This window comes from Callospermophilus lateralis, chromosome 15, assembly GCF_048772815.1.
Source record: "Callospermophilus lateralis isolate mCalLat2 chromosome 15, mCalLat2.hap1, whole genome shotgun sequence".
NCBI lineage: Eukaryota > Metazoa > Chordata > Mammalia > Rodentia > Sciuridae > Callospermophilus > Callospermophilus lateralis.
In genome coordinates this window covers 83,276,823-83,302,063 of record NC_135319.1, presented here as the reverse complement: position 1 = coordinate 83,302,063, position 25,241 = coordinate 83,276,823, and the positions used below count along the sequence as shown (strand labels likewise).

General features: G+C 35.8%; 1 protein-coding gene across 5 annotated transcripts; it reads left to right on the top strand.

The window, feature by feature from the left end:
* The first annotated feature begins 1,827 nt into the window (after positions 1 to 1,827).
* Tial1 (TIA1 cytotoxic granule associated RNA binding protein like 1) lies at positions 1,828 to 24,188 on the top strand. 5 transcript variants are annotated; one of them, XM_076834191.1, is made up of 12 exons: positions 1,828 to 2,352; positions 8,896 to 8,992; positions 14,349 to 14,498; positions 14,728 to 14,782; positions 14,938 to 15,025; positions 16,926 to 17,001; positions 18,660 to 18,768; positions 19,164 to 19,259; positions 19,506 to 19,590; positions 19,826 to 19,949; positions 20,125 to 20,183; positions 20,280 to 20,367. In XM_076834191.1, the coding sequence occupies exons 1-11, from the start codon at positions 2,321 to 2,323 to the stop codon at positions 20,140 to 20,142; spliced, it is 930 nt and encodes a 309-aa protein (XP_076690306.1). In that variant the 5' UTR covers positions 1,828 to 2,320; the 3' UTR covers positions 20,143 to 20,183; positions 20,280 to 20,367. The 5 variants fall into 5 exon arrangements, with proteins under 5 accessions (XP_076690306.1, XP_076690305.1, XP_076690301.1 ...); XM_076834186.1 differs by lacking the exon at positions 20,125 to 20,183 and adding an exon at positions 21,374 to 24,188 and having other exon boundaries at positions 1,831 to 2,352; positions 14,400 to 14,498; positions 20,280 to 20,419; XM_076834185.1 differs by lacking the exon at positions 20,125 to 20,183 and adding an exon at positions 21,374 to 24,188 and having other exon boundaries at positions 1,831 to 2,352; positions 20,280 to 20,419.
* The last annotated feature ends 1,053 nt before the right edge of the window (positions 24,189 to 25,241 follow it).

Genomic DNA, 25,241 nt, shown 5'->3' with positions numbered 1-25,241 from the left:
GAGGTTGAGACAGGAGGATTGGGAGTTCAAAGCCAGCCTAAGGAACTTAGTGAGGTGCTAAGGAACTCAGTGAGACCTTGTCTCTAAATAAAATACAAAATAGAACTGGGGATGTGGCTCAATGGTCGAGTGACCCTGAATTCGACCCCTGGTACCCTTTCCCCCCCAAAAAAAGTTGTTGAGGCTGGCCTCAAACTTGTGATTCTCCTGCTCAGCCTCCTGAGTCACTGGGATCACAGATGTGTGCCACTGCTCCAAGCTGAATGCTTTGTATATAAAAGGGGACTTTGCAGATTCGATTGAGGATTTCAGATGCAGAGATTATCCTGGTCAAAGTAATCACCTAAAAATCATTGAAAGTAAGAAAAGGAGGCAGGAGGACCAGCCAGAAAGACAGCATTGAAGGAGAGAAGATATACAACAGTTTTTGAAGATGGAGAAAGGGGCTAAGAGTCAAAAAATCAGGCAGTCTTTAGAAACTGGAAAAGACAAACCAGCCCTGTCAACATCTTGATTTTAACCCACTGCTTGGAAGATAAAACTCCAACTCCTCAGCAAGGCATAGATCCTTGACAACATGGTTCTACAGGCCCAGGCTTAAATCTCTAGCACTGAAGACCAACTCCACATGGCTGCCAACACTCCCACCCCTAGACCCAGACATTTTACCCATAGATGCTGGCCTCTGAATCCTTTAGCTATTCCCATTGAGTCTTATGGGGCTCGACTCCTCTGTCAACCGTTCTATGAAGTCCTCCCCACCAATTGACAGTACCATGCGTTGCCGCATGGCTGATGGTGCCTACAAGATTAGGATCCGATGGTACCTGCAGAGGTCTTCAGAAACAACTCTGTTAACTGCGAACTGTCAGGTCAGGCAAGAGACTGAAAGTCCTCTCTTCACCTCCACCCTTCACTCATCCACAAGAGCAGCTACAAATTGTGTGCTTTTTCCTGTCGGTGCTGAGGAGGTAAAAAAGCATACAGAGAACTGGTGGGGGTGGGGGGGTAGGGGGCTGCAGAGCTAATTTGAACGTGGCTTTCCACTTCTTCAAGCAAGATTTCCTTCCCCACATGGCTGATGTCTGTAAACACAACCCTAAATCTATGCATTTCTGTTAAAAGACTTTCACTTCTACGATTAAATACGGGGGGAAGGAGGGCAAGTCATTCAAATGGACTGTTGCTCGTCTCACCCGCTAACCCGACGAGATATGGAAGGTAGGCAGCCCTCCGAAACATACAGCAACCTACCAGACTATCTCGGCTAGGAATTCCTATCTGTGGGAAAAGGCGCCCCAAAGACGCGACCGGCCCCTGGGGAGCCCGCGGTCCGTCGAGTCCCGCCAGGTGCCCGCCAGGCCAGCCTCTCTCGGGCCAGGCGCGAGTTGGCGGTTGATGACCGCGGGCCAGCCGTTCTGCCTCCAGAGGAAGGCCGGCAGGGCCTGATGGCTCTGACAACACGCGGAGCCGGCGCACCGCCTGAGCCGCAGTTGAAGAAACCGCTCTTGGCCAGGACGGAGGCGGAGCCGACGCTCACGCCGGGCCAACAGAAGGGCCTTAAGATGCCTGGAGCGGTCCTGAAGCCGCCCCCGGCGCGAGGCACGCTGGGACTTGTAGTTCACTTCCCGGACAGCGACTCTACCACTCGGCTGGCCCGCGTTTTACCGTCGCTTGTTCTCTTCCCTCCCCTCTCGGCACGCCGACTTCCTGGTGGCCGCACGCCCTCACGTACGACTACACTACCCAGAAGTCTCTCCTGCGCGTCCGGCGCGGCGCGGGGTCTTCTTCGGACTACAGTTCCCAGAAGTCTCCTGGAAAGTGCTTCCCTCGCTCCTTCCCAGGACCGCGATTCCCAGAGACTTCACTTCACGACGTTTCTCTTTTTGCCCGATCTCTGCTGGAACTGGCTGGGGTTTGGTCGGACGGCCAGCAGACAGGCTCTCGGCGACAACGGGGTCGTCGTGAACCGGCACAGGGCTTGCTCCGCGGCCTGGCTTTCTGCCCCCCTCAGCTCTCCCGGGGCAGGCCGTCGCGGCTGGCCTGAGCGGTGACCTGGCGGGCCGCGCCTGCGCCCTGCCCCGTTTCCTGCCTGGCTGGTGGCGGCGGCCATTTTGTTCATCCTCCTCCTCCTTCTGCTCCTCCTGGTTGGAGCGCAGTGTCCGGAGCGGGCTGGGGGGAGAAAGCCCTAGAGCAGGGTTCGGTGCCTTTTCCTCTGTCCCCAGCCGGTGCCCGGAGCCCCCCTCCCCTTCCTCCCCACCCCCTCCCCTCCCCAACCCTGCCCTCCCCCTTGTCCCGGGATCGCTCCGTCGCACCCACCATGATGGAAGACGACGGACAGCCCCGGACTCTGTGAGTACCCGAGACCGGGGGTGCCGGGAGCCTAGAGGCCCTGGCACCGCGGGACGCTAAGGGAGGGAGCAGGAGACAGGGGGCCGAAGCCGGGACTCTCGGCGGCTCCCTGGCTGGGGCGGCGTGGACGCTAAGTGCATTCCTCATCTGTCCCCTTTTCCTAGGGAAGGAAGCCCTCCCTGCCCCCAAACGCAGTCACTTCCTGGGGTCTGAGGCTTGTCCCAACCTTTTCCTCTCGCGCCCTTCTTCGCGCACCTTTCCTAGGCCTGGCTTCTGCATCCGCTGAGGCTGTCAGGCCCGAGAGAGCTTCTGCTCCCCCTGTGCTTGGGGGCCCTGGGCTGGGCCGGGAGCTGCCGGTCCCCACGGGGGCTGGGCCTGGTGGGGGTGGGACTGGGGGTGGGACCGTCGCTGCATCCCTTGCGGGCCCGGAGGAATTAGCGCTCACGCCCTCCTCGTCCCGGGTTTGAGGCGCCCCCGGCTCTTTGCCCGAACTCGGCTTTCGGAGGAAGCCAGACACTCTTCAGCCGCGGGAGCCCCTTGTCTCTTTCTGCCCCACGTGCCCCCGCCCACGCTGTCAGAAACACCCGCCCAGCGCCCGCTACTTTTGAAGTGCAGGCGGAATGCCTCTGGCCGCCGCAGCATCGCTCCCTTCTCGGAGAGCGAAGTTTACTTTGAGCGCGCCCTACGCCAAACTGACAACCAGTTGTTACACTCTTTTTTGCTGTTTGGTGTTGCCGCCTCCTAATTGGTGTGTCGAAATCTTCAGAATCAGATAGAATAATGTCTTCGTTAGCTATACGATGCGTGTTTTGGGGGCGCTTCTTTGGTCTTGCTGTTGCATTTTGCCCAAAGCCCAGTCTAATGAATGGATTTCATCTTCCAACCACCTAATTCGAGTTTTCCTTCCTTTTCCAATGAAGAGTGATGACTCAGCAATTACATTTCTTTCTGAATAGCGTGGCACTCTTTTTCTTCTCTTGTATCTTTTTTTTTTTAATTTTTATTTTTAGTCTGAGTTATTTCTAATTCAGTGTTTAAATTGCGCACCTTTGGCATTCCCAGCCTCTGAGGCCCAGTTCTCCTACCCTGAGTTACAAGGAGTCCAATCTCTGCTTTGTTTCCCTTGCCTGTGCCTGATATTGATATGATCAGAGTTCACTTGGCTGGGTTATCTGCTGGGGAAAGTACTTTTTGGGGAATAGATGAAGGTAGATGGACACTCAGGAGGTTGATTAGCTTCTCAAAACTTCACTCCTACCAAAAAAAGTATACACTCCCTAAAGAGGGTAGACTTCTGTGTTCAAACTTGATTTTTTTTTTTTTTTCGCCTGTATTTTCTTTTTGTTCCTATTTCTTTTAGTGTCTTACTCTGAAGTACTTGTCATCCTGTTTTGGGAATTTAAGGCCAATTTAAGCACATCTACTACCTGAATGAAAGGCTTGCTCAGTAGAACTTTTTTGTGTTGTCTTCCATTTTTTGCCCATCTTCCCAGAAAAAGAATTAGGACAAACTTGAAATTTGTCCTCAACATCTGTTGAAGCCAAAGCTTGGTAGTTAACATCTGGGAAAGTTAGATTTAGGGGCTATCATGTATTTAAGGAAGATATCAGTTATATTGTATCTGAAATGTCATCATCGCATCATAATAACTATTGAATAATTGGTAATTTCTTATGGTTAATGTCTCATTTAATTGTATCATTTGTTCCCAAGAAGAGGAATTCCTGGTTTTGTCCTTCTAAATAATGTACTTTTCCAGTATCTTTCATTCATATAGTTATCTATGCATCTGCCTTGTTTTCATTTCTATTGTACCTTCTCCAGTAGTCTAATAAGCTAATTCTTTGTTACTTCCTACCACTACCTTTTCCAGTCTCTTGTCCTTTCTCTGAAACATACTTAAGTTGTCTGTGTTTATTATATTTATCTAAAAATGTGACATGTATACATAGGAGTAAATAAAAATCTAATCTCTGTTATTTCTCAATGTAGTACATGTTTACAACTCTCCTTTATTCTTCCTTTTTCCTTCTCCCACTTTTCCTCCATGGGAAGGTTTTTATTGTTTAAGATAAGGGCTGCTACATCTTCCTAGGTCTTGCCCCTTAAGCACTTAGTTCACTGCTGGGAACGTAAGAGGTATTTAATAAACATTTTACAATGATTATATTTCTCTCATTAAATCAGTTTTAAGTCCCTTTTTAATAGTCCTGATTGATTTAAATTATAGACAGACATTATTGTCATACCTTGTGCAGTTGATTTGTGTGTGTGTATATATATATATATAAAAACCTTCAAATGTAAAATCTTGAGATAAAATCAAATGTTTCACAATTCAGATTTTTGCCAGCATTTAATAAAATTAATGCATAATAATTTTTAAAAAGTATACGTTTTATATATTTCTGAAAGGGCTCTTTTAGATACAAATAATATAATGGAAACTGAACATGATTTTAGAGGTTGTTATCTAGTAAGGTTTGGTTTTGTTAGTTTATGGAGATCCTATGTTTTGCCTTGTGATCTATGGATGAGCTTTTCAAGTGGCTACTATGTTTTTTAAAAATGTACTCTTAACAAAACTTATCTTAACCTGTTTTCCTTAAAATGCCTGTGTGTTACTAGTGAGGTTTTTTTCCTGCAGACACACACAAGCTAAGACATATGGTTCTATCTTCAGAAAACAATATGGTGTTTATAGCCTAGGTAGGTCTTTAAATATTCATTACCTACAGTATTACTAATTTATTTGATGGTATTTAAATGGTATAGAATTGCTTTGATGTCAAGTTCTTTTGTCATATAGTTGCTTTAAAGGACTGTTTTTTTCATGTTTTTCATTCTCATTTGACATTTATTTTGGATATTATGTATTGGCTAACTTGTGATCTTAAAAAATAAACAAGATCATGCTGTGTAATACTGGTGTTTGAAAGTGGACAAGCCTTTAGGACATAAGTTGCAGGCTTGTGTATATTTGTATAGTACCGTGATTTGATCCATGGTATATCTGAATCTACAGTATGACACTAAGTTACATTAGTGTTACACTATAGTTTATCTTACTCAGCTATTTGATGCACCAAAATCAATAGGAATTGTGGTTCTGGGATAATAATAAATCATGTTATATAATGCCATCCTTTGAGGCTATTGGTTCTTCCTGATACTCACTCAAAAATAGAAAATCTATGATTTAGAGTATAATATGAACATCTAAGAACACAGCAGAAGGAAATACTATAAAATCTAGTTATAAAACTGAGTAGCTATACCATGGATTTGGCTAAATTGTGCCTGTAATCAAGCCCTTCATTCAATTTAATCATAGATTTTGTTGTTGCTGTATTTTTTTTTAAGAGGGTGTGTGTGTGTCCCTTATAGATAGATGGTCAATTCAATGGTACCACCTGCACCTTTCCTCCTTCTGACCTCCTTCCACAGTACTGACAAATTGAACATTCATTAACTGTCTATTAAAGGATATTGTTGCAAAATCTCTTGTATAGGAACTTGTCAAGAACAAAAGCAAAAATGTTAGTTTTATGGAAATATGACCATAGTATTTTGTGTAAAACTGCTGGTAATTTTAGCCTTGGTAGGGCTACTCTTTGCAGAGAAAGCACATTCAGTGTTGAAAACTGTCATTAGTCTCCTGCAAGTCATGATGTTCTTTAACTTAAAATTCTGCCCAGTTGGACATGTGAAGTAGTTTGGCAGTGTGAACTTCTGCCTACTGTGAAACTGCCAAGTCTCTGGTCTCAAATGGGATTTTAACCCTAATGTTAGGATAAAGGTATCATTTTCAGTTTTTAATACTTCATTTCCTGTTCTTAGAAGACAAAATAGAGTGTCAGGTATGCTTTTTTTTTTTTTTTTTTTTTTTTTCAGTGAGATAAAAACCATTTTGGAATTTCTTAATTGTTCTCTCTTTTGAATTGACCTCTCACTATAAGAACTCAAATCTTTTGTCTTTTTTATTTTGTTTTATTATTTTGTATAGTTTCTTCAAGTAGAATTATATATTTAAAAAAAACTTGAAACTTTATAATATGTTGACTACTTCATAATCAAAGCAGAAAGAAAGTGAAGTATAGAGGCTGTCATTTGAAAATAAAAACAAATTTTCAGTAAACTACCAAAAGATGATGCTTACTAGGTTAACAATTGAAATTTGTCTTATTTTTATTAGTATTTATTTCAGGACAGGTTATTTCATGATAATGTAAAGATACTTAAGCGTATAGTAAAGTGTTTTAAAAGCTACAAATTGTGCCTCTATTAAGTATTATGCATGAAGGCATATGTAAATACATGAATTATATAATTCTGAGTAAAAGAAAAAGCAGTCTGAAATTTGGGTGAAATTTAGGGGAAATTATATAGTGAATTATGTTCTTTTTTATCCTGGTAAATTAAGATGTTCTACATGTTGTTATGGAAGGCCTTTTATGTTAGTTTTTGTAATTTAGTTTTCTTGCTTTTTTATTTCGAGATGGGGTCTTATAAGTTGATGAGGCTGGCCTGGAACTTGTGATCCTTCTGCCTCAGCCTCCTGAGTTGCTGAGGTTACAGGCATGTGTCACCATGGCCAGCTCTTTTAGAAATAAGTTAACTAGCCCTTTAGGTTAGATGAACATAGTATTTAGAATATTAGCATCACTTGTTCATTTTTCTTATAGATACATGTTTAAAAAAAAAGGAAAAAAAATTATTCCATGGATACAGGCTCACAAATCCCTGTGAGTTAAAAAAAAAAAAAAAAAAAAAAAGGAGGCAGTTGTCTCTGACTAACTCATAATTCTTTAATCTATCACTACTGGTGGAAAAAATAAGTCATTGCATTGGCCTACACTTTTAATAATAAGGAAAAAATGGCATACTGGACCAAAACCAATTTGTCAACTGATTTGATCTTCTATTTAAGTAATATAGGACTTATATTTCAGTTTTAGAACATGTGTCCTACAGTTATTAGTACCCATTGGGGTGAAATTCTTTTTTTTTTTTTAATATTTATTTTTTTAGGTGTAGATGGACACAACACAATGCCTTTATTTATTTATTTATTTTTATGTGGTGCTGAGGATCGAACCTGCCCCGTGCTAGGCGAGCACTCTACCACTGAGCCACAATCCCAGCCCCTAGGGTGAAATTCTTAATCTTAGCTTTCTCAAATCTGTTTTTCCCTTTTAGTGTATTCCATCTTAAAGCAGTTATGTATTTAATGTGGCAACTATGTTGCAAAGCTTCTTTTGGTCTCAGTACTCAAGTTTCCAGATGTTATATATTATGGTTAGAAAAATAAAACTTATATCCATTTACCTTCCAGAAGAAACTATGTTAAATTTTACAAGTACTTTTTAGTTTATGAGGTTTGTTCATGACAGATGTAAGTTTTAGGAACTATTTGCTGAGTACCAGAAATATTCAAACGTTTGACAGTATACTGACATAATTAAATCAGTGTGCAAAACATAAATCAAAGTGGCATCTCTTGGTGGTAAAGAAGTGATTTTTCTTTATTTAAAAACATTTTATACAAAATGTATATGTTCAATTTGTAATCTGGGAAAAAGAAACCCAAATATTTAAATATCTATAGTCAACAGTATATCTGAATTGGTCTCAATTTTTCTCTGAATTTCTAAAGAAGTCTTTTATGTTTGCTTTATTTGTTACCTGCATAAAAATGTATTTTTTGTTGATTCTGCTTTATTTACTTATTTGTGTGTGTGTGTGTGTAATTACTGGGGATTAAACCCAGGGGTTTGTGCATGCTAGGCAAATGCTCTACCATTGAGCTACATCCCCAGCTCTTTTTATTTTATTTTGACACAGGGTCTTGCTAAGTTGCCGGAGCTGGCCTTGAACTTTCGCTCTTCCTCCCTAAGCCTCCTGAGCAGCTGATTTTACAGGCGTGTGTCCTCACACCCATCTCAGATGCATTTTTGACCAGAAAAATCTTATTTTACCTTATGCTCCTAAAACAAAGCAATGAAGACATACCATTTGCAAACAGTCTGATTTAGCCAACACCAAAACAAAATTCCTCCATTCTTTATGTGTTTTGCTGTTACTTTATTCATCTCTGTTCTTTGTTCATGTAATTGCCGTGGTTGGCATTTTTAAATAAACCCACTGTATCTCTAATAACTTTTTATGATCAGTTGTTTTAGTATTTGTCATATTATGTCTATGCTATGAATTATTTTGATAGAAATTGTCATTATCATGAGACTGGTTAGAATAAGAAAATGATATATAGGGTATAGAATAATATATATGCCTTTGGGCATAAGTATTCATATATAAGATCATATTGATTTGTTCTTTACAACATCTTTGAATTTTAGTGGGAAAGGAACAATTGTTTTCCTTAATAAGGGTTAATCTTACTTTGATAGGATCAGGCTTACTTCGAAATTTTTACTGAAGACACAAGAAGTTAAGTTGAAATAAATGGTGATAAATTAAATAACACAGAGCCAGAGCTAAAGGTAAATTGCTGATAATATATATATTTTTTTCTCATTCAGATACGTAGGTAACCTCTCCAGAGATGTGACAGAAGTCCTTATTCTTCAGTTATTCAGTCAGATCGGACCCTGTAAAAGCTGTAAAATGATAACAGAGGTAAGATCTTCCCAATTATATGTGCTCTCAGTTAGTATGATGTTGAACATTTTGAAATTTATTGGTTGATTAGTATCATTTTAAAAAATTTATTTTAAGCCTCAGGTTATTCTGGTGGAGAGATCAGTGACTTATTTGATTTGGCTGGTAAATGAGACTTGGAATGGAGTCTTGAAAGGGCAAAGTTTCTGTGCTATTATTCTAAAACAGTCATTCTTTGTGATGTAGTTATCTCCAAGTGATTTTGCTTGTAAACAGCTTATCTCAGAATGGTGAAAAACTTGATGGTATATCGTATAATTCCAATTAGAATGTTAATAATTCAGGTAGCATTCATTTAAAGTTCAGGAATTGGTGTATGTGAAAGAATATTAGGTTATTATGTGCATAGTAAAGCAACATGTGTCATGTGCATTTTTAGTAAATATTAATGATCACACAACTTAAGTAGTTAGGCATTTAAATTGTTAGAATAATTTGTTGAGGCTGGGCATGTGCATGTGCTGGATTCAGTTGACTGTAGTGATACCCAATGATTCACATTTTAGTTATTCTTTTCTTCCTGTCTTTTTGTTTGTTCATCAACATGTTTTTTGACTATTATGTACCAGATTCTGTGGTAAGTACAAAGGATACAGTAGTAGACAATTCCTAGTTCTTTAGTATTTCACAGCTTAGTAGGGAAACAGAGAAGTTAACGGGTACTTAGAATATAAAATAATAATGTATTCAGTGTGGTTCGAAATCAGGGAGGCTTCTTGAAGATACTAGTATACAGGCTGAAACCTAAAAATATAATTGAAACTGACCAGAAAGGAATTTGGGGAAGAAGCAATTCTAGTTAGAAGAATGTTGGTCTGGGCTGGTAGACAGAACAGGAATGCTTATAAGAGGATAAAGGGGGGAAAATACAAGTCTGTTTTTTTATTAGAAACCTGTATTCAATAGTAGCATGGTTGGAGTTTAAAATGGAATTAGTTGTAAGACATCAGAAGCTGTAATAAGGAGTTGGTGTTTTATCCTGAGATGGGGAACTGTTAAAAACCTGTAAAGTGCACTGGTTTTTTGATCTTTCTTAACTCACTGTAGTTATTAGTCTGTGCTGGTATATTTTCCTTCTTTCTTTCCTGACTTTATTCATTCATCTTTTCATAAATAAAATGTCTACATTGCACTAGGCACTCTTCAAGGCACTGGGCATATAATGGAGAGACAGAGAAAGGAGGTTCCCAGGCAAATAGGGATAAGAGTCATGATGAGAATAAAACAGTCTGTGATGATTGGAGGGTTGGTGCTATGTAGGATAGGTAGGTGAGGGAAGATGTCATCTCTTTGAGCTGAGACAGTAATAACAAACAAGATGGTGCCTGTCTATAGTAAGAGCTGGAGGCAGAGGAAAAGCAAATACAAAAGGCCTTGAGTTTGGGGGTGGGGCTGTGCTGTGGCTCAGCAGTAGCACACTTGCCTGGCATGTGTGAGGCACTAGGTTCGATTCTCAGCACCAAATTTAAATAAATAAAATAAAGGTCTATCAACAACTAAAAAAATATTATTAAAAAAAAAAAAAAAAGCCTCGAGTTGATAATAAGCTTGTTGTGTTTATGGAACCAAAAACCAGATGGCTGCAGTCTGGTGAGTGATGGAGGATAAGTGGTGGGAAACGAATCTAATAAGGTAAGCAGGATTCAGAGTCACACAGGGCGGTATGGGCCATGACAGAGTTTAAGTTGCAGTGGCAGACCTTTGGAGGGGTTTTAATAGGGGGATGAAGTGCTCTGATTGGCATTTTTAAGATTACTCTGTGTAGACACTATGGTATAGAGAAGGATCGTAGGAGGCAAAAGAAGGAAAGAAACCAACTGGGTTTACTAGTCTAGGTGAGAAGTGATAGGTTCTTGTGCTTTAGAGTGTGATGGATAAAAATAGGGGAAGATAAAGTTTGGAATATATTTTGAAGATAGAATCAATAGAACTGGATTGGCTGTGATATAAGGGAAAAGAAGAAATTAGGAAAGACCCTAAGATTCTTGTTAGTACGATTATGTGGGTGGTAACGCTGTTTACCAAAATGGGGATGACTGAGCAGGGCACAGAATGCATGGGGTTTGGTGGGAATTAAGCATTCTATTTTGGTTGTGTTAAATTTATGTATTAGACATCTAAATGATCACTGTATATGGGCAGTTGGATTAACTAATTTGGAACTCTGGAGAGACCAGTGTTGAAGCTTGCAGCAGTATTTGAATCTATGGGACTAATTGATAACAGAGAAGAGTAAAAGGATTAAGGTCTGAGCCCTGGAGCCTGGAACAGCTCGGCATTTATAGTTACATTCCGACTTTGAGTTAAGGAAGAACTACCTTCGGAAAGATCCTCCACTGAGGAATCAGGAAAACTGAGTGTATGGTAGGTTGAAGAGAAGAGAATGTTTAGAGGAAGGAAGGTAGTGGTCAGCTATTTTGAATTCTGTCTGGAAGTCAAGATGAAAACAGAAAAGGGGTTATAGAGGTGACAGTCATTGGTGAGTTAATCTCAGTGACATGCTTGGGTTGGAAGCTTATAGGAGGGGATTTAGGAGAATGGGATATGAGAAAGTAGAGTCTAGAAAAATTTTGAGAAGCATTTGATAAATATTTTAAAAATATTTTTGAAAATTCTGTATGTATATATAGCCATTTGAGGGTTGAAATGATTTGAAATTCGAAATTTTATCCATATTGTAGAACTCCTAGATTTGAACTTGTAAATATAAAACCTCATATTTTTGTCTTGACATTTATGTCATCCAACAAAAATAGGTGACAACACTAATTAAGGTAAGGACCTAACTGATGATTAGAGTGTCACTTGGTGGTGGTGGTATAAATGGGAAGCTTGTAAAGGGCATGGACTATAATACAGAATACTTCATCTAGGCATTTATTTTCTTTTCATAATTTTTTTTCAGTATATGAAAAATCTCTTTCCCCCTTAATTTTATGATTTTTTAAACTGTAGATATTATAGATTCTAGCTTTCCCTATATAATAAAATAAAATCTATTCTAGATTCTAAGACAAACATTAAATATATATATATATTTAAGTGTGTGTGTGTGTGTGTTTGGTGGTGCTGGGGATTGAACACAGGGCCTTATGCATGCTAGGCAAGCACTCTACCAACTGAGCTATATCCCCAGCCCCAAACATTCAATAATTTTAACACCTCTGACACTTAGGATTTGACTTTAAAAAATCAGTTGAGCTTTAGATGAAATGCAGCATGATCCGAGCATATATGTGATGTGACTATTTAAATACGTGTGTACAGTTTTTTCTCTTATCTGTGATTTTTTTTTTCCCCCTCAGTTTTGGCTGTGGTCATTCTCAGTCCAAAAATATTAAATAGAAAATTCCAGAAGTAAAAAATTAAAAAGTTTTAAAATGCATATAGTTCTGAGTAGTGTGATGAAGTTTCTTGCTGTCCTGACCAGGACATGAGCCATTTGTTGTCCAGTATATACATACAGGGATCTGGCTTACTACTAGTTAAGTAAATTTGATATTAGTGTGCATGTAATACACTAGTTTCTTAAAGCCTGTTTGATTTTTTTCATAGTTCTACCATTGGACCCGCATATATTTTGCCAGAAATATTAAGTATTTTCTTTAGAGACCATCAGGGCTGAGGAATAGAAGGAAAAATGGACCAGCACAACTTTCATTTTTTAATTTACTTTTAAATCCATCAGAAAATGTTTCTGATAAATATTAACTCTTTTCACAAGAGGAACTTAAGTGTGTGTTTCTATTTGGAGTCTTTCCCCCCATTTCTTTTCTCTACCTCTAAAGAACAATGTTCACATGTCTGTGACAGTAAGATCTTGTGTGAGAGCCCATAGTTTTCTTGTCAGTGATAATGATCCTACTTTTTTTTGCCTCAAAAAATTACCTCTGCGTGCTGGGGTTGGGCTCAGAGGAAGAGCGCTTGCCTAGCATGCATGAAGCACTGGGTTCAATCCTTAGCACCACATAAAAATAAAATAAAAGTATTGTGTTCTCCTACAACTAAAAAATAAATGTTTAAAAAAAATTGCCTCTGGTTGCTTTGTCACTATTGTTTAGACATCTTATTTTTTTCTAATTTTTACTTATTTATTTATTTATATGTGTTGCTGAGGATTGAACCCAGGGCCTCACACATGCTAGGTGAGCACTCTACCACCAATCTACAACCCCATCCCGTAGACATCTTATTTGGGATTTTTCTTCTAAAACTTTCCTGGAATGATAAACAGTGGTTGTTTTAAAGGTCTTTATTTTATCTGGTATTTTTATTCCTTGTAGGTCAGCCCACAATTTCACATTTTAAATATATTTTTAGGGCATTTCACATTTAAGAGTGAATGTTTTTAATCTTATATTAAAAAAAAATTTGTATAGTTGTGCTATAGACTGCATGTTATAAAAATTTATTTTTGTTGTTAGCACTACTTTCTCACCCTCTTTATAAATATGTATTTGCCAACTACTATCAAGCATATATTTAACAAAGATTTTTATATATTGATGTTTTTGTGATGACAGAATATATATAGCTTTATCCTGGATTCTCCTCACCACCACTTTTTTTTTTTTTTTTTTGCAGTATGGGGGTCAAATTCAGAGCCTGGTACATGCTAGGCAAGTACACTACCACTGAGTATACCCCATTACTCTCCTGGACTATTGGAATATTTTATTCAGTCACATTTTTAGCAGTTATTTTCTAGTTCGCTAGTGTATTTTTTGGACTTTGGAAGACCACATTCAAAGTATATAGAATCTCCAGTACATTAGACTATTTTGAAGGATTGCATTTTTCTATTGTTATTCTTATCCAGAAAAGGAATACATATAATCCAGACTCAGTAGTAATACAAAAACACTTATTATTTGTGGTACCAGTCCTGGTTTTGATCAGGAAATAAAGCTTATAAAGTTAGTTCAATTCTGTATCTTTTTATAGTACTGGAATACAGTTTTGGAAAGATTATGATACATGAGTAGAATATATTCATTTCAAAATAATTTTTGGAAGAGGAGAGCAATGATAAAGAGTGATCCTCATCAAATCTGAGTTTGAGGTTTGGTTTGGCCTAATCTATTTCATATTTAACATACTTCACTAGAATTCTATATTTTAGATTAATTCTCAAGGTTATGATTCCATACTGCTTTCTATTTGAGTACAGCAGTGCTGTGAGGCACAAAGTGAGGTTTAGCTGTAAATCTTTTTTTTTTTTTTTTTTTAAGCGTTAGGCTTTCATAAGCTTTTGCAATCTCACTTCGTACATTCCTAGCTATCAGTAATGTTTTTTCCTGGATTTTCTTCTCAGCAACCCGATAGCAGAAGGGTCAACTCTTCTGTTGGATTTTCTGTTTTGCAGCATACAAGCAATGACCCATATTGCTTTGTGGAATTTTATGAACACAGAGATGCAGCTGCTGCATTAGCTGCTATGAATGGGAGAAAAATTTTGGGAAAGGTAAGGTAATAGAATGGTGACGCCTTATGAGTACATATATTTGCATGTTTATATTCTTTCTTAGCAAGTTTTTAAACAGATATTGAACTGCTGATTGATGGTTTTGCTTTATTCAGCCTAGTGCTTTTACAAAAATAATCCGCTTGATAAATGGTTTATTAAGTGGTAAGTGTTATAAATGCATAATGACATGCTTAATAATTGTATTAAATATAATCTTTATTTTTAGGAGGTCAAAGTAAACTGGGCAACAACACCAAGTAGCCAGAAAAAAGATACTTCCAGTAAGTACTCCTGCTGCGTTTACTGTGGAAGAGTTCTGAAATTTTCCTGGCAGCATTACCAGCTTAACTAGGGTTTTTTTCCTCCTTAGTGTTGCCTAAAAAAGGTTTAGTAGCTGACTTCTTAAGTATTTGATTACCAAATGCTCTGATTTCAGATCACTTCCATGTATTTGTTGGGGATTTGAGTCCAGAAATTACAACAGAAGATATCAAATCAGCATTTGCCCCCTTTGGTAAAATATCGTAAGTATCATAATCAGTACTACACTCAACAGTGATAGGCAAAATTGTATATGATTAACTTGTATTGGAAATAAGATTTTCTTTCTCTAGTTAGTGTACTTTTCTTTTGCTTTTTGATTTTCTTTTTTTGGTTTTGTTTTTTGAGTAGATGTTGTTGCAAATGTTGCTGTCATTTCAATGTTTTGGGGTCTTGTTTTCATATAATCCTGTGTATAATATGTTTTAAAAATTTAAGTGATTCTGTTTGTTATCTTTGAAGCACATGTTTAGGTGGTAAAACTTACAAAGTCCAACTTTTTGTCAAATGTTTTCAAAACTTGGTGGTTAAGAAAAATGGGTTAACAGAAAGCAAATGTGATTATACTGTGTTACACTTTTTTATTGTAGGAATTGATAAGTGGGGGAAGTAGTTAAATCTTTGGGTATATTGTGGTAAAATTGAAAATGTTCATGTTTAAATGTGATGATAAATGTGTTTTGATATCTTAGGTATAAGTAAAAAGTAGTACTATTACAGTATTAATGTTTCATGTCTGAATTATAATGTGGGACTAATTAATAGATGTTTTTTGTTAGTGATATTTGATTCTGCTAGTAAGGGGACAAATATGGTTTGATTTTTAACAAAATTTATGCTCAAATTTTACTGTTACTTGATCAAGTGTATTGGAAAATTAAAAATGGTTATAAGTTGTATAAAGTATTTATCACCGTTTGTCTTTCTAATTAAAATCAGTGTATTTGATATATTTCCTGTAGATGTAAATTAAACGTTTTAGTACTACTTTACAGAAACGTGTTTCAATTAAGAACAACAACTTTTTTCTTTGTATAATTTGTTGTTCTGTAGATTTAATTTATTTGAAGGAAAGATTTAATTCTTAATTTTCTATTTTGATATTTGCTTTGCTTTTTAATCTAAATGTGGTAAGTAGTACTGTTTTAAAAATCAGTATAAAAATAATAGGTTGCTGTTTTTCAATCTTTATTTATACCTGAGACCTGCAGTTTTCTAAAGTCCAAGTCACAATTAAAAGTAATAGCATTCTGGTTATTTTGCAGAATTGCTCATAAGAATGGACAGGATCTTGAAGGCTAACTGCAAGGAACTGTGCACACTGGAACTCAGTTGTAGATTTTTTTTCTCATTTCTATTTATTCTTATTATACATTATTTATATATACATATTTTAGTATTTACATTTTAACATTCTATATTCAGTGGAGTTCTATATTTCCAATCATTTTAACTTACTCACTAAAATTTCTGTGTAAATTTGTTGTTTTCGTACTGGTGTGCTTAGCATTGTTGTTAGTTTTTTATTCTCCTTTCTTAAATTTCTGAAAATGTCAATTTTTCAAAATTTACAGCTGCCCAAACTCCAAAATGATGATAGAGAATTGACCAAGAAAAATAAAGAAATCTGTTAACAGGCCATGTATGCCTTTTTAATTCCTATTTTTTCCTCTTTTTCAATTTTTTAATATTTCATATATTTTGTATCACTAGGCAGAAGACATTTAACTATTTAGAGATTGCATGGTAAAGTAGTTAGCATTGTTACAGTAATTTATAGAATCAGTAAATCTTAGAGGACACTAGCAAATAGAATATTAGAAAAGGAAACTATTGTTCCTATTAAGCTTCAAATTTGAGCATTTAGTTTAGAAAGCACAGGCTATTTGATTAGGTTGCATGTTTATTACATGTTTTTGTCCTACTGCTTTTTTCTAACAGGTAAAGAAGCATTAGGGAGAGTTCAGGAATGGCTGTAGTTAATTAGGGCTAACTGGAATTTTATTTTAAAAAATGCTCACAATACAGTGTGTGTGGTTCCTTTTAGTTTTTATTTTGAGGATGACTCTTACTTCCCTCATTTAGCTGTGCTTCTTTTCACAGGGATGCCCGGGTAGTTAAAGACATGGCAACTGGAAAATCCAAAGGCTATGGTTTTGTATCTTTTTATAACAAACTGGTACGTTCTTTCAACTCAATTTAAATTTTTTTTAAAAAATATTTTTAGCAGTAGAGGGACATAACTTTATTTATTTTTATGTGATGCTAAGGTTCGAACCCAGTGCCCTCCTGTATGCTAGGCTGGCACGCTACCACTGAGCCAAACCCCAGCACCCAGTTTAAATTCTTTAATTCTAGATTTAATCACTAGTTAATACATAGTAACTGAAATTTGAAAGTGCTTGGATATTAACTACAAATCCAACCCCAACATAAATTTTTTTGTGTGTTAATAGTAGAATATAATTCATTCTTTCATAAACCTGAAAGTAAATAGCTGAGATAGGGTGATTACACTCTAAGGACAATTATTAAACTTGCACTTGTGCATTAATGAAGGTAAAATGTGTTATAAATCAAGCCTAAGACTAGGACAAGTGAACTAATATGGAAATTTGGAGGGGGAAAGTAAATTATATTGAGTCTTATTTTTTTGTCAAGGTGTGGGGGATGCGGGGTGTCCTGGGGATTGAACCCAGGTCTTTTTTAATTTTTATTTTGGGTCAGGCTCTCAGTGTTGGTGAGGGTCTCACTGAGTTGCTGAGACCAGCCTTAAATTTGGTGATTCTCCCCAGTCCCAGGGTTTCCAGGCGTGCGCTATTGTACCCAGATTATATTCAGTCTTAATCATGATCTCAGTTTTCATTCTTTCTTTGAAATTATCCATACTTTTATAACTGGTATGTTATTGATGACAGCAGTTCTATAACTGAAAATTTAAGCAATTTTTCTTGATTTTTTTTGTATGACTTTTTTTAAGAAAGATGATGTACCAAAGTACCTAAGCATTTGCATTTATTATAACATTCAATAATAAAATAGTTTAGTTCAGTTTCAACAACTTAAATTACCTACATTTTATTGAAGGGGTATGATAAAATTACCAGTTATATTCTATCTTTGCATAGATTAATCTCAGGTTCATACTGATTTGGATAACCTAAACTTTTTTTTTTTGTGGTGCTAGGAGTTGAACTCATGGCTTGCGTAATAGTCAGGCATTGTACCGCTGAGCTATAATCCTTCACCCTAAACTTATTTTTTGTTGATACATTTTTTAGCATTATAAGACATAACGTAAAAGTCTTCCATCTTAAAATATTTTAAATCTCATGTCATAGTCATAACTCATACTGATAGAATACATTGTAGATTTTGAGGGGTAGTCAATTTAGACTGTAATGTTTGTGTTTTTAAATTTTCTTCAGTAAATATTACATTATAAATCAACCATAAAATTAAGATATTTGATTACTTTGTCTTATGGGATTTGTTTTTATTAAAATGTGTGTATTTGAGGAACTAAACCTTAATTTTGGGTAATCATTAGGATTATGATTTTTTCATATTTCAATTATGATAAATGTTCCTTTACATCAAATTAAATGCTATTTTCGTAATCTGCAATCAACAAATTAAAATAGCTTTATGATTAATTCAAGTTCAAATTATTTTCTTGTTAATTGTTTAGTGAGTTCATTTACTGTTGAAATTTAGTGAATCTAGCAATGCCAACTTTTATTTATTGCTGGCCTTATATACCATTCCATTTTGTTTGTGATTGCTCTCTCTCTTTCTCTCTCTGTCTCTCTCTCTCTCTCTTTTTTTTCCCCATAGGATGCAGAAAATGCAATTGTGCATATGGGAGGTCAGTGGTTGGGTGGCCGGCAAATCAGAACCAATTGGGCCACACGTAAACCACCAGCACCTAAAAGTACACAAGAAAGTAAGCTATGTCTATCACATATGTTAAGAATATGGATTATTCACAAATCACTTATTTCTATATAAGATTTAATTTCTTAATATTTAAATTGTGTGGGAAGACTTATTTTGTCTTGAATTTTATTATCAAAAACAATTGAGATTTGATGTATTTTGTGGAGATGTGAACCACCTGATTTTACAATCAAATCATAACATTGAGAAAAAATTATATTTTCTTCTTCCTGAGGTATATCTTAACAGTATGTAAATAATTAGTAAGACTATGTGTGGTGCTAGTCATTGAACCCAGGACTTTGCACGTTAGGCAAATGCTCTGAGCTATACCCACAGGCCAGAAAATAATTTTATAACATTGTATAGCAGTCAGCATTTTTCTTTTCTTTCTGCATGTAGATAACACTAAGCAGTTGAGATTTGAAGATGTAGTAAACCAGTCAAGTCCAAAAAATTGTACTGTGTACTGTGGAGGAATTGCTTCTGGGTTAACAGGTACAATGTTTGCTTTCCTAGTCACTTTCTTTGTGGGGCTTCATTGTTATTAGTATGAATTTTTAAAATACTTTTTAGTTATCAGTGGACCTTTATTTTATTTATTTATACATGGTGCTGAGAATTGAACCCAGTGCCTCACGCATGCTAGGCAAGCGTTCTACCACAGAGCCACAACCGCAGCCCTATTAGTATGAATTTTATGATGTATAAGAACCCTAAATATTATATTCATATGTTTTATAGATCAGCTTATGAGACAAACATTTTCACCATTTGGACAAATTATGGAAATAAGAGTTTTTCCAGAGAAAGGCTATTCATTTGTCAGGTAATAGTCTACTTGTAATATCATTATTAATCTTATACTTGATTGACTCCTACACTTGTGTTATTTAACCCTGTCTAGGAATCAGGTTTTTAGTTTAGTATTGCTTTATAATATAGAACTTCTAACTACATGATGTAATTTAGGGGAAATACCAATTTATAGTAATGAACTAATGAGTTTCTGTATAAAGTTCTTAAAAAAAATAAGACAAACATGATTATTTTTTTTCTCTTAGATTTTCAACCCATGAAAGTGCAGCCCATGCCATTGTTTCAGTGAATGGTACTACGATTGAAGGACATGTGGTTAAATGCTATTGGGGTAAAGAATCTCCTGATATGACTAAAAACTTCCAACAGGTAATTGGATTTTTCATAATACTTTTTAAGGTTCCATCTTATATATCTACAATACAAGCTTTGGAAACTAAAATAAATAGTAAATAAAATATATCTACTTTCAGTTGATTGTATTAATGCTATTTCAAAATTGATTTTGCGGTATTAACTGAATCTTAATACTTTCTTTTCACAGGTGTCACCACCCCAATAAACTTAGACAATGATAAATAACAGAGTCCTATTCACATAAGGGTGCTTACTTAGTTTTTCTCTTCCTTGTCTCCCACTCTTTCTTCAAATACGGTGTTTCTTACTTGTTTCTTAAAACAATAATTTGCTTTTTTCTAGGTCGATTATAGTCAGTGGGGCCAGTGGAGCCAAGTATATGGAAACCCACAACAGTATGGACAGTATATGGCAAATGGGTGGCAAGTACCGCCTTATGGAGTGTATGGACAACCATGGAATCAACAAGGATTTGGAGTAGAGTAAGTTGTTTGGGTTTTCCATTGTAGACACAGAATATAGTTCTGACAAAAGAAATTTAAAAATGTGTTTTCCTAGGGATGATCTATTTAAATTATGTACATTGAGGTATCTGGATTATAAACATAGAAATAAATGTACTGAAATGTGATTTATAATGTTAAAAAATTACTTCTCTTTACCTAGATAGAAAGGGAGGTTAGGGTAACCTATTAGTGTAACCTGTCTTTGTAAGCAAATGGTAAAATTTGACTTAACATTTCCAATGATCCTTTTATTTGTCTATTTGTGTATGTATAAAAGATTTTTTTCTAGATAAATTTGGAAGTTTGATGATTTTATGCCATTTGGCATGTATGAGAAATCCTTAAAATTATGTGATATAAAATACCTTACTTTTTATTGTTGTTGATAGAGTGGGTTGGTTCTCCCAAGTTTTTCCCCCAGGCCAGCCCAGACTTTTACTTTTACTGGTTCCTTCTTTTGAGACTCTTTCCAACTTGAACTTGAGTTTTTAAATTTTCTTATAAATTCATAGATCATGTATGCATTTTTTAAAAAATCACTCTTGCGAGACATGCTTAATTATGGTGTCCTAACAACTTAAACAGTGGGATGTACATTCTATACATGTAGCATTTATTTATTTATTTTAAATATTTATTTTATAGTTTTAGGTAGACACGATATCTTTATTTTACATTTATGTGGTGCTGAGGATTGAACCCAGTGCCTCATGCATGCTAGGTGAGCAAGCTACCACTGAGCCACAACCCCAGCCTCTACATGTAGCATTTATTTCTTTGATCTATTTAATGTAGGTTGTTGATTTCTTCTAGTTGTTTATTCTGTGATTGGACTGCTTAATTTTTCTATAAATGTATAGATGATTTTTTTTTTTTTTTTTTTTTTTTTTTGTCTTGTGTTTGCTGAAGATTTTTTTTTTTTCTTCCAAGTCAATCACCTTCTGCTGCTTGGATGGGTGGATTTGGTGCTCAGCCTCCCCAAGGACAAGCTCCTCCCCCTGTAATACCTCCTCCTAACCAAGCTGGATATGGTATGGCAAGTTACCAAACACAGTGAGCTGGGACTCTAAACAAAATTGTAATTCATGATAGGCTTCGATTTCCTGTGACACTCTGAAGACATGAAAGTAGACATCGGAAAATGAAAATATTTATTTTAAAAATTGAAATGTTTGGAACCTTTAGCACAGCTTTGCTTTGGTGAAGGACACATGTCTTCTAGTTCTGCCTTTTTAAGTTTTTGTTCATGATGGATATGAACATGATTTTTCTTTGTGTACAAAAACTAAAATAAAGTCAATAAAGACAATTCTGACTACAAATTTTGATATAATAAGAGAAATGGGTAAATACATTTTGATTCTTAGATACTATTCCATTTTTATCTTATTGTTCAGTATTTTAACTCACTGTGTTTTTAAACGAGCAAAAAAGGGAGGATCTTGAAAAACTGGGAATCACATAAGTTCATCCTGAATCCTGATACTCCCCTCCCCTACCCTGAGGTGGACCACATTTGAAGTCAGCAGAAAAAAGTGTGATATTCAGAAGAAATGCATGATTTTGGAGTCGCTTTGGAGGAATATTTACTTTATGCCTAAAAGCAACTGAAGCCAGACTGAAATTTTACAACCTAAATAAGGAACAGTGTTGTCTGAGTTCCTTGAGCAAATGTTGGTTGGTCCACATTAAGACATATTTTTAAAACTTCAGAAAGTGTTATTAAAACTGTAGTATATTACATTTCATTTTGGGGAGAAATTCCAAGTATGGTGTTTGTATTAAAGTCAGACAGTCATACTTGTGCTTTTACATGAAGTTTAAATGATATACATTGTAAATATTGAATACAGTGTTTAAAAAGCATGCTTCAACATAGAAGTAGCAGCAATGTAATTATTTGAAGTAACACTTAACATACTCCACTGCATTGAATGCAGTGGATTGATAAGAATGTTAAAGACTGACATTTCCAAGGTTGGCTATCTATGTAAAATTAAAATGACACAAATTATTACACAGAAAAGGCCTTAATTTTAATTCAATATGAATCTTTGATGGATTAGTACATTCTAAAATGTCATTGGAAATTAGATTTTTGTTCTTTGCTTATACATTATTTGGTATGTAAATACCTTGATTAAAACCTGTAAAACAATTTCAAGGTTCCTATAAGTTGTATAGCACAAGTGTTTTTTAAAAATCTTGGGATGTTTTTAAAAATTAGATATATTTTGCCCAAGAATTTTTTTAACAAGATTGCTAAAACATCTTATTTAGACAGTTTGATGTACCAATTTATAATTGGATATTCAGTTTAAATAGTACACAAAGTTGTGACTTTTATTTTTGATTAATTTTTTTTTCTTGTGGGGAGTGTGCATGGGATAACAAGCCTGGATAGAGGCTTGAGCTGTATGTGTGCAGTTTGTAAATGAATCAACTGGAAAGATGCAGAAAAGGTTGAGGTTTTGTTTCAAGGTATTTTTCAGTCTATGTGGATAAAATCTGCCTCAAATTTCTATAAAACAGGAATGTAAAATGGACAAAATCTTACGTGTTCAAATTGTGACAGCTAGGGGGTGCACATGTTTTGGCAATGTATTCAAATGTTGGTCTGGGCAATTGAGAAAATAGCCTTTTACAGTTAAGTAGTATGATGTAACTGGCATTCACAAATTGCCATTTTTTAAACCTTTGAGGTCTTATAATTAACTTTAAAATAATGATGATTTTATATATTGATGACCACAATTATTTTGGTATTACTTTCTTCCTTTTCCCATTTAAAAATATAGCCAAGTGTATATTCAGCATAAAAATACACAGGGTCTGAAGTTCATCCTTGAGCCAAAATTTTTAAAATACCTTAGTTTTAACCACCATATTCATCTTTTGCACTTTTATTAGTAAATATAGCTTTGTTTCTTTTGCTCATGCTATCTTGGGGGAATGTTGTTTTGGAAAAGTTACTTTATATTTTTAGGGAGACACTTAAGAATTCACATCGATTATGTTCCTGAGTTAAAATGTTCATGAATATTTATGAAACTTGAACAACTAAAGACTTTTTTAACTTGATAAATGCCCACTAAACTTCCAGGTTTTTTTTTTTTTTTTTTTTTTCCTCTGCCAGTAAATTAAGTGGCTTATAGAGATAATGAACAGCTAAGTTTGGCTGTAATGTTTCCTGGTTTGTATATTGTGACTTAATTAAATTATCCAGACTAGTTATATTGCCATGGTAAGCACCTGACTGAATTGTCCTCCATCTTAATCTGGATGAAAATATGATTTCATGATCAGTTAATTGAAGTTGTTTCATATTAAACAATTTTAAAGCATAAAACTACTTGTCTGAAAGATGCACCATTTAGAAAATGCAACTGTCAAGCTTACAGACTATTTTCTAACACAAATTGAAGTCAGTGCTATTTTAATCCAGTTTGAGCCTAAGAATCGTTGTCTTTTCTTTCCTATGTTCATTAAAAACAGCAGCAGAGATTCTTTGGCATGCAATGCAATGTTTCTTATTTCGAAATTATTTCAAGATTTATTTTGATGATGTGTTTCTGCCCGCCATCTTCTTTGCTTAAATTATCTCTACCAGTATTTCCCCCATGCCATTCCCATTTGGTTTTTATGTCTACTGGCAGTGAGAGGCTAAAATGACTGGCCAACTAAAGCCAAAGCTGTAAACCACAGTTAAAGTAAGTCTTTCAATAAAGACTAGACTATATGATAAGTGGCTTTTTCTTATTGTCGTTTATTACATAATTGTACTTTCTAGCCTACCATGAAATAAGAAATTTGGTTTTAAGTTCAGTAAGATATAAGAAGTACATATATACTCAGGATTTATTTCTATGTTCTGTGTATGTATTTAAAAGGCCATTAGCCTTGTTCGATTAAATTTTAATCTGGATATGGAAGAATAGAAATTTGCATCCTTCTAATATGTGTGTTCTATTGAAAATTATAGTAAAATTTCATTAATTTGGGGCCCAAAAATAGGGAACATTTTAACTTGACTAGGCTAATCCTTGGTAGCATCTATGTAAAAATCATGCCTGACAATTAAAAAGTGTGAGGGGATTGCGGATATAAAGGGTCTAGACTCTTACGACTTTTTGTTGTTTGGGATTTTTTTGGTTTTGTTTTGGGTGCTAAGATTGACCAGGGTGCTTTTTCACTGGGCTACATCCCCAGTAATTTGTATTTATTTATTTATTTATTTATTTTTAATTTTGAGATAGGGTCTTGCAGAGTTGCTGAGGCTGGTCTCAAATATGCGGTCTCCTGCCTCAGCCTCCTGAGTTGCTTGGATTACAGGTGTGTGCCACTGTACCGGCCTAGCTATACTAGACGCTTGAATACGTATGCCTCACTTAAGTCTTCCAGCATCTGGGTTTCTACTTAATACATTATAAACATTAACTGTATTTTTGGTATGTTTGTAAAGATGTAAAAACTTTTTTAGTCTTTTACTAGTTTTTAAGAGCCTTTATTTACTTTTTATAAATAACCTTATTTTGTTTATTTATTTTTTATGTGGTGCTGAGGAACAAGTCCAGTGCCTCACACATGCTAGGCAAGTATTCTGCCACTGAGCCACAACCCCAACCCCTTTATTTACTCTTAAGTGGTTCAAATGAGTGGAATTTTGTTTAAATATGTTTAGTGATAAAATATTCTAGTAATTATGTTCATATAGGTTATATAATTTAGATTGCTATTTATTCCATTTTTAAAATAAATAATGTGAGTAATTATAGCTTTACCAATATGTTGGTGCAGT

Coding starts and splice junctions, on each gene's coding strand:
- Tial1 (XM_076834185.1), top strand. CDS start 2,321: ATGATGGAAGACGACGGACAGCCCCGGACTCT. Junction 8,993..14,348: donor GCTGTAAAATGATAACAGAG/GTAAGATCTTCC, acceptor TTTTCTTCTCAG/CAACCCGATAGCAGAAGGGT. Junction 14,783..14,937: donor CCAGAAAAAAGATACTTCCA/GTAAGTACTCCT, acceptor CTCTGATTTCAG/ATCACTTCCATGTATTTGTT.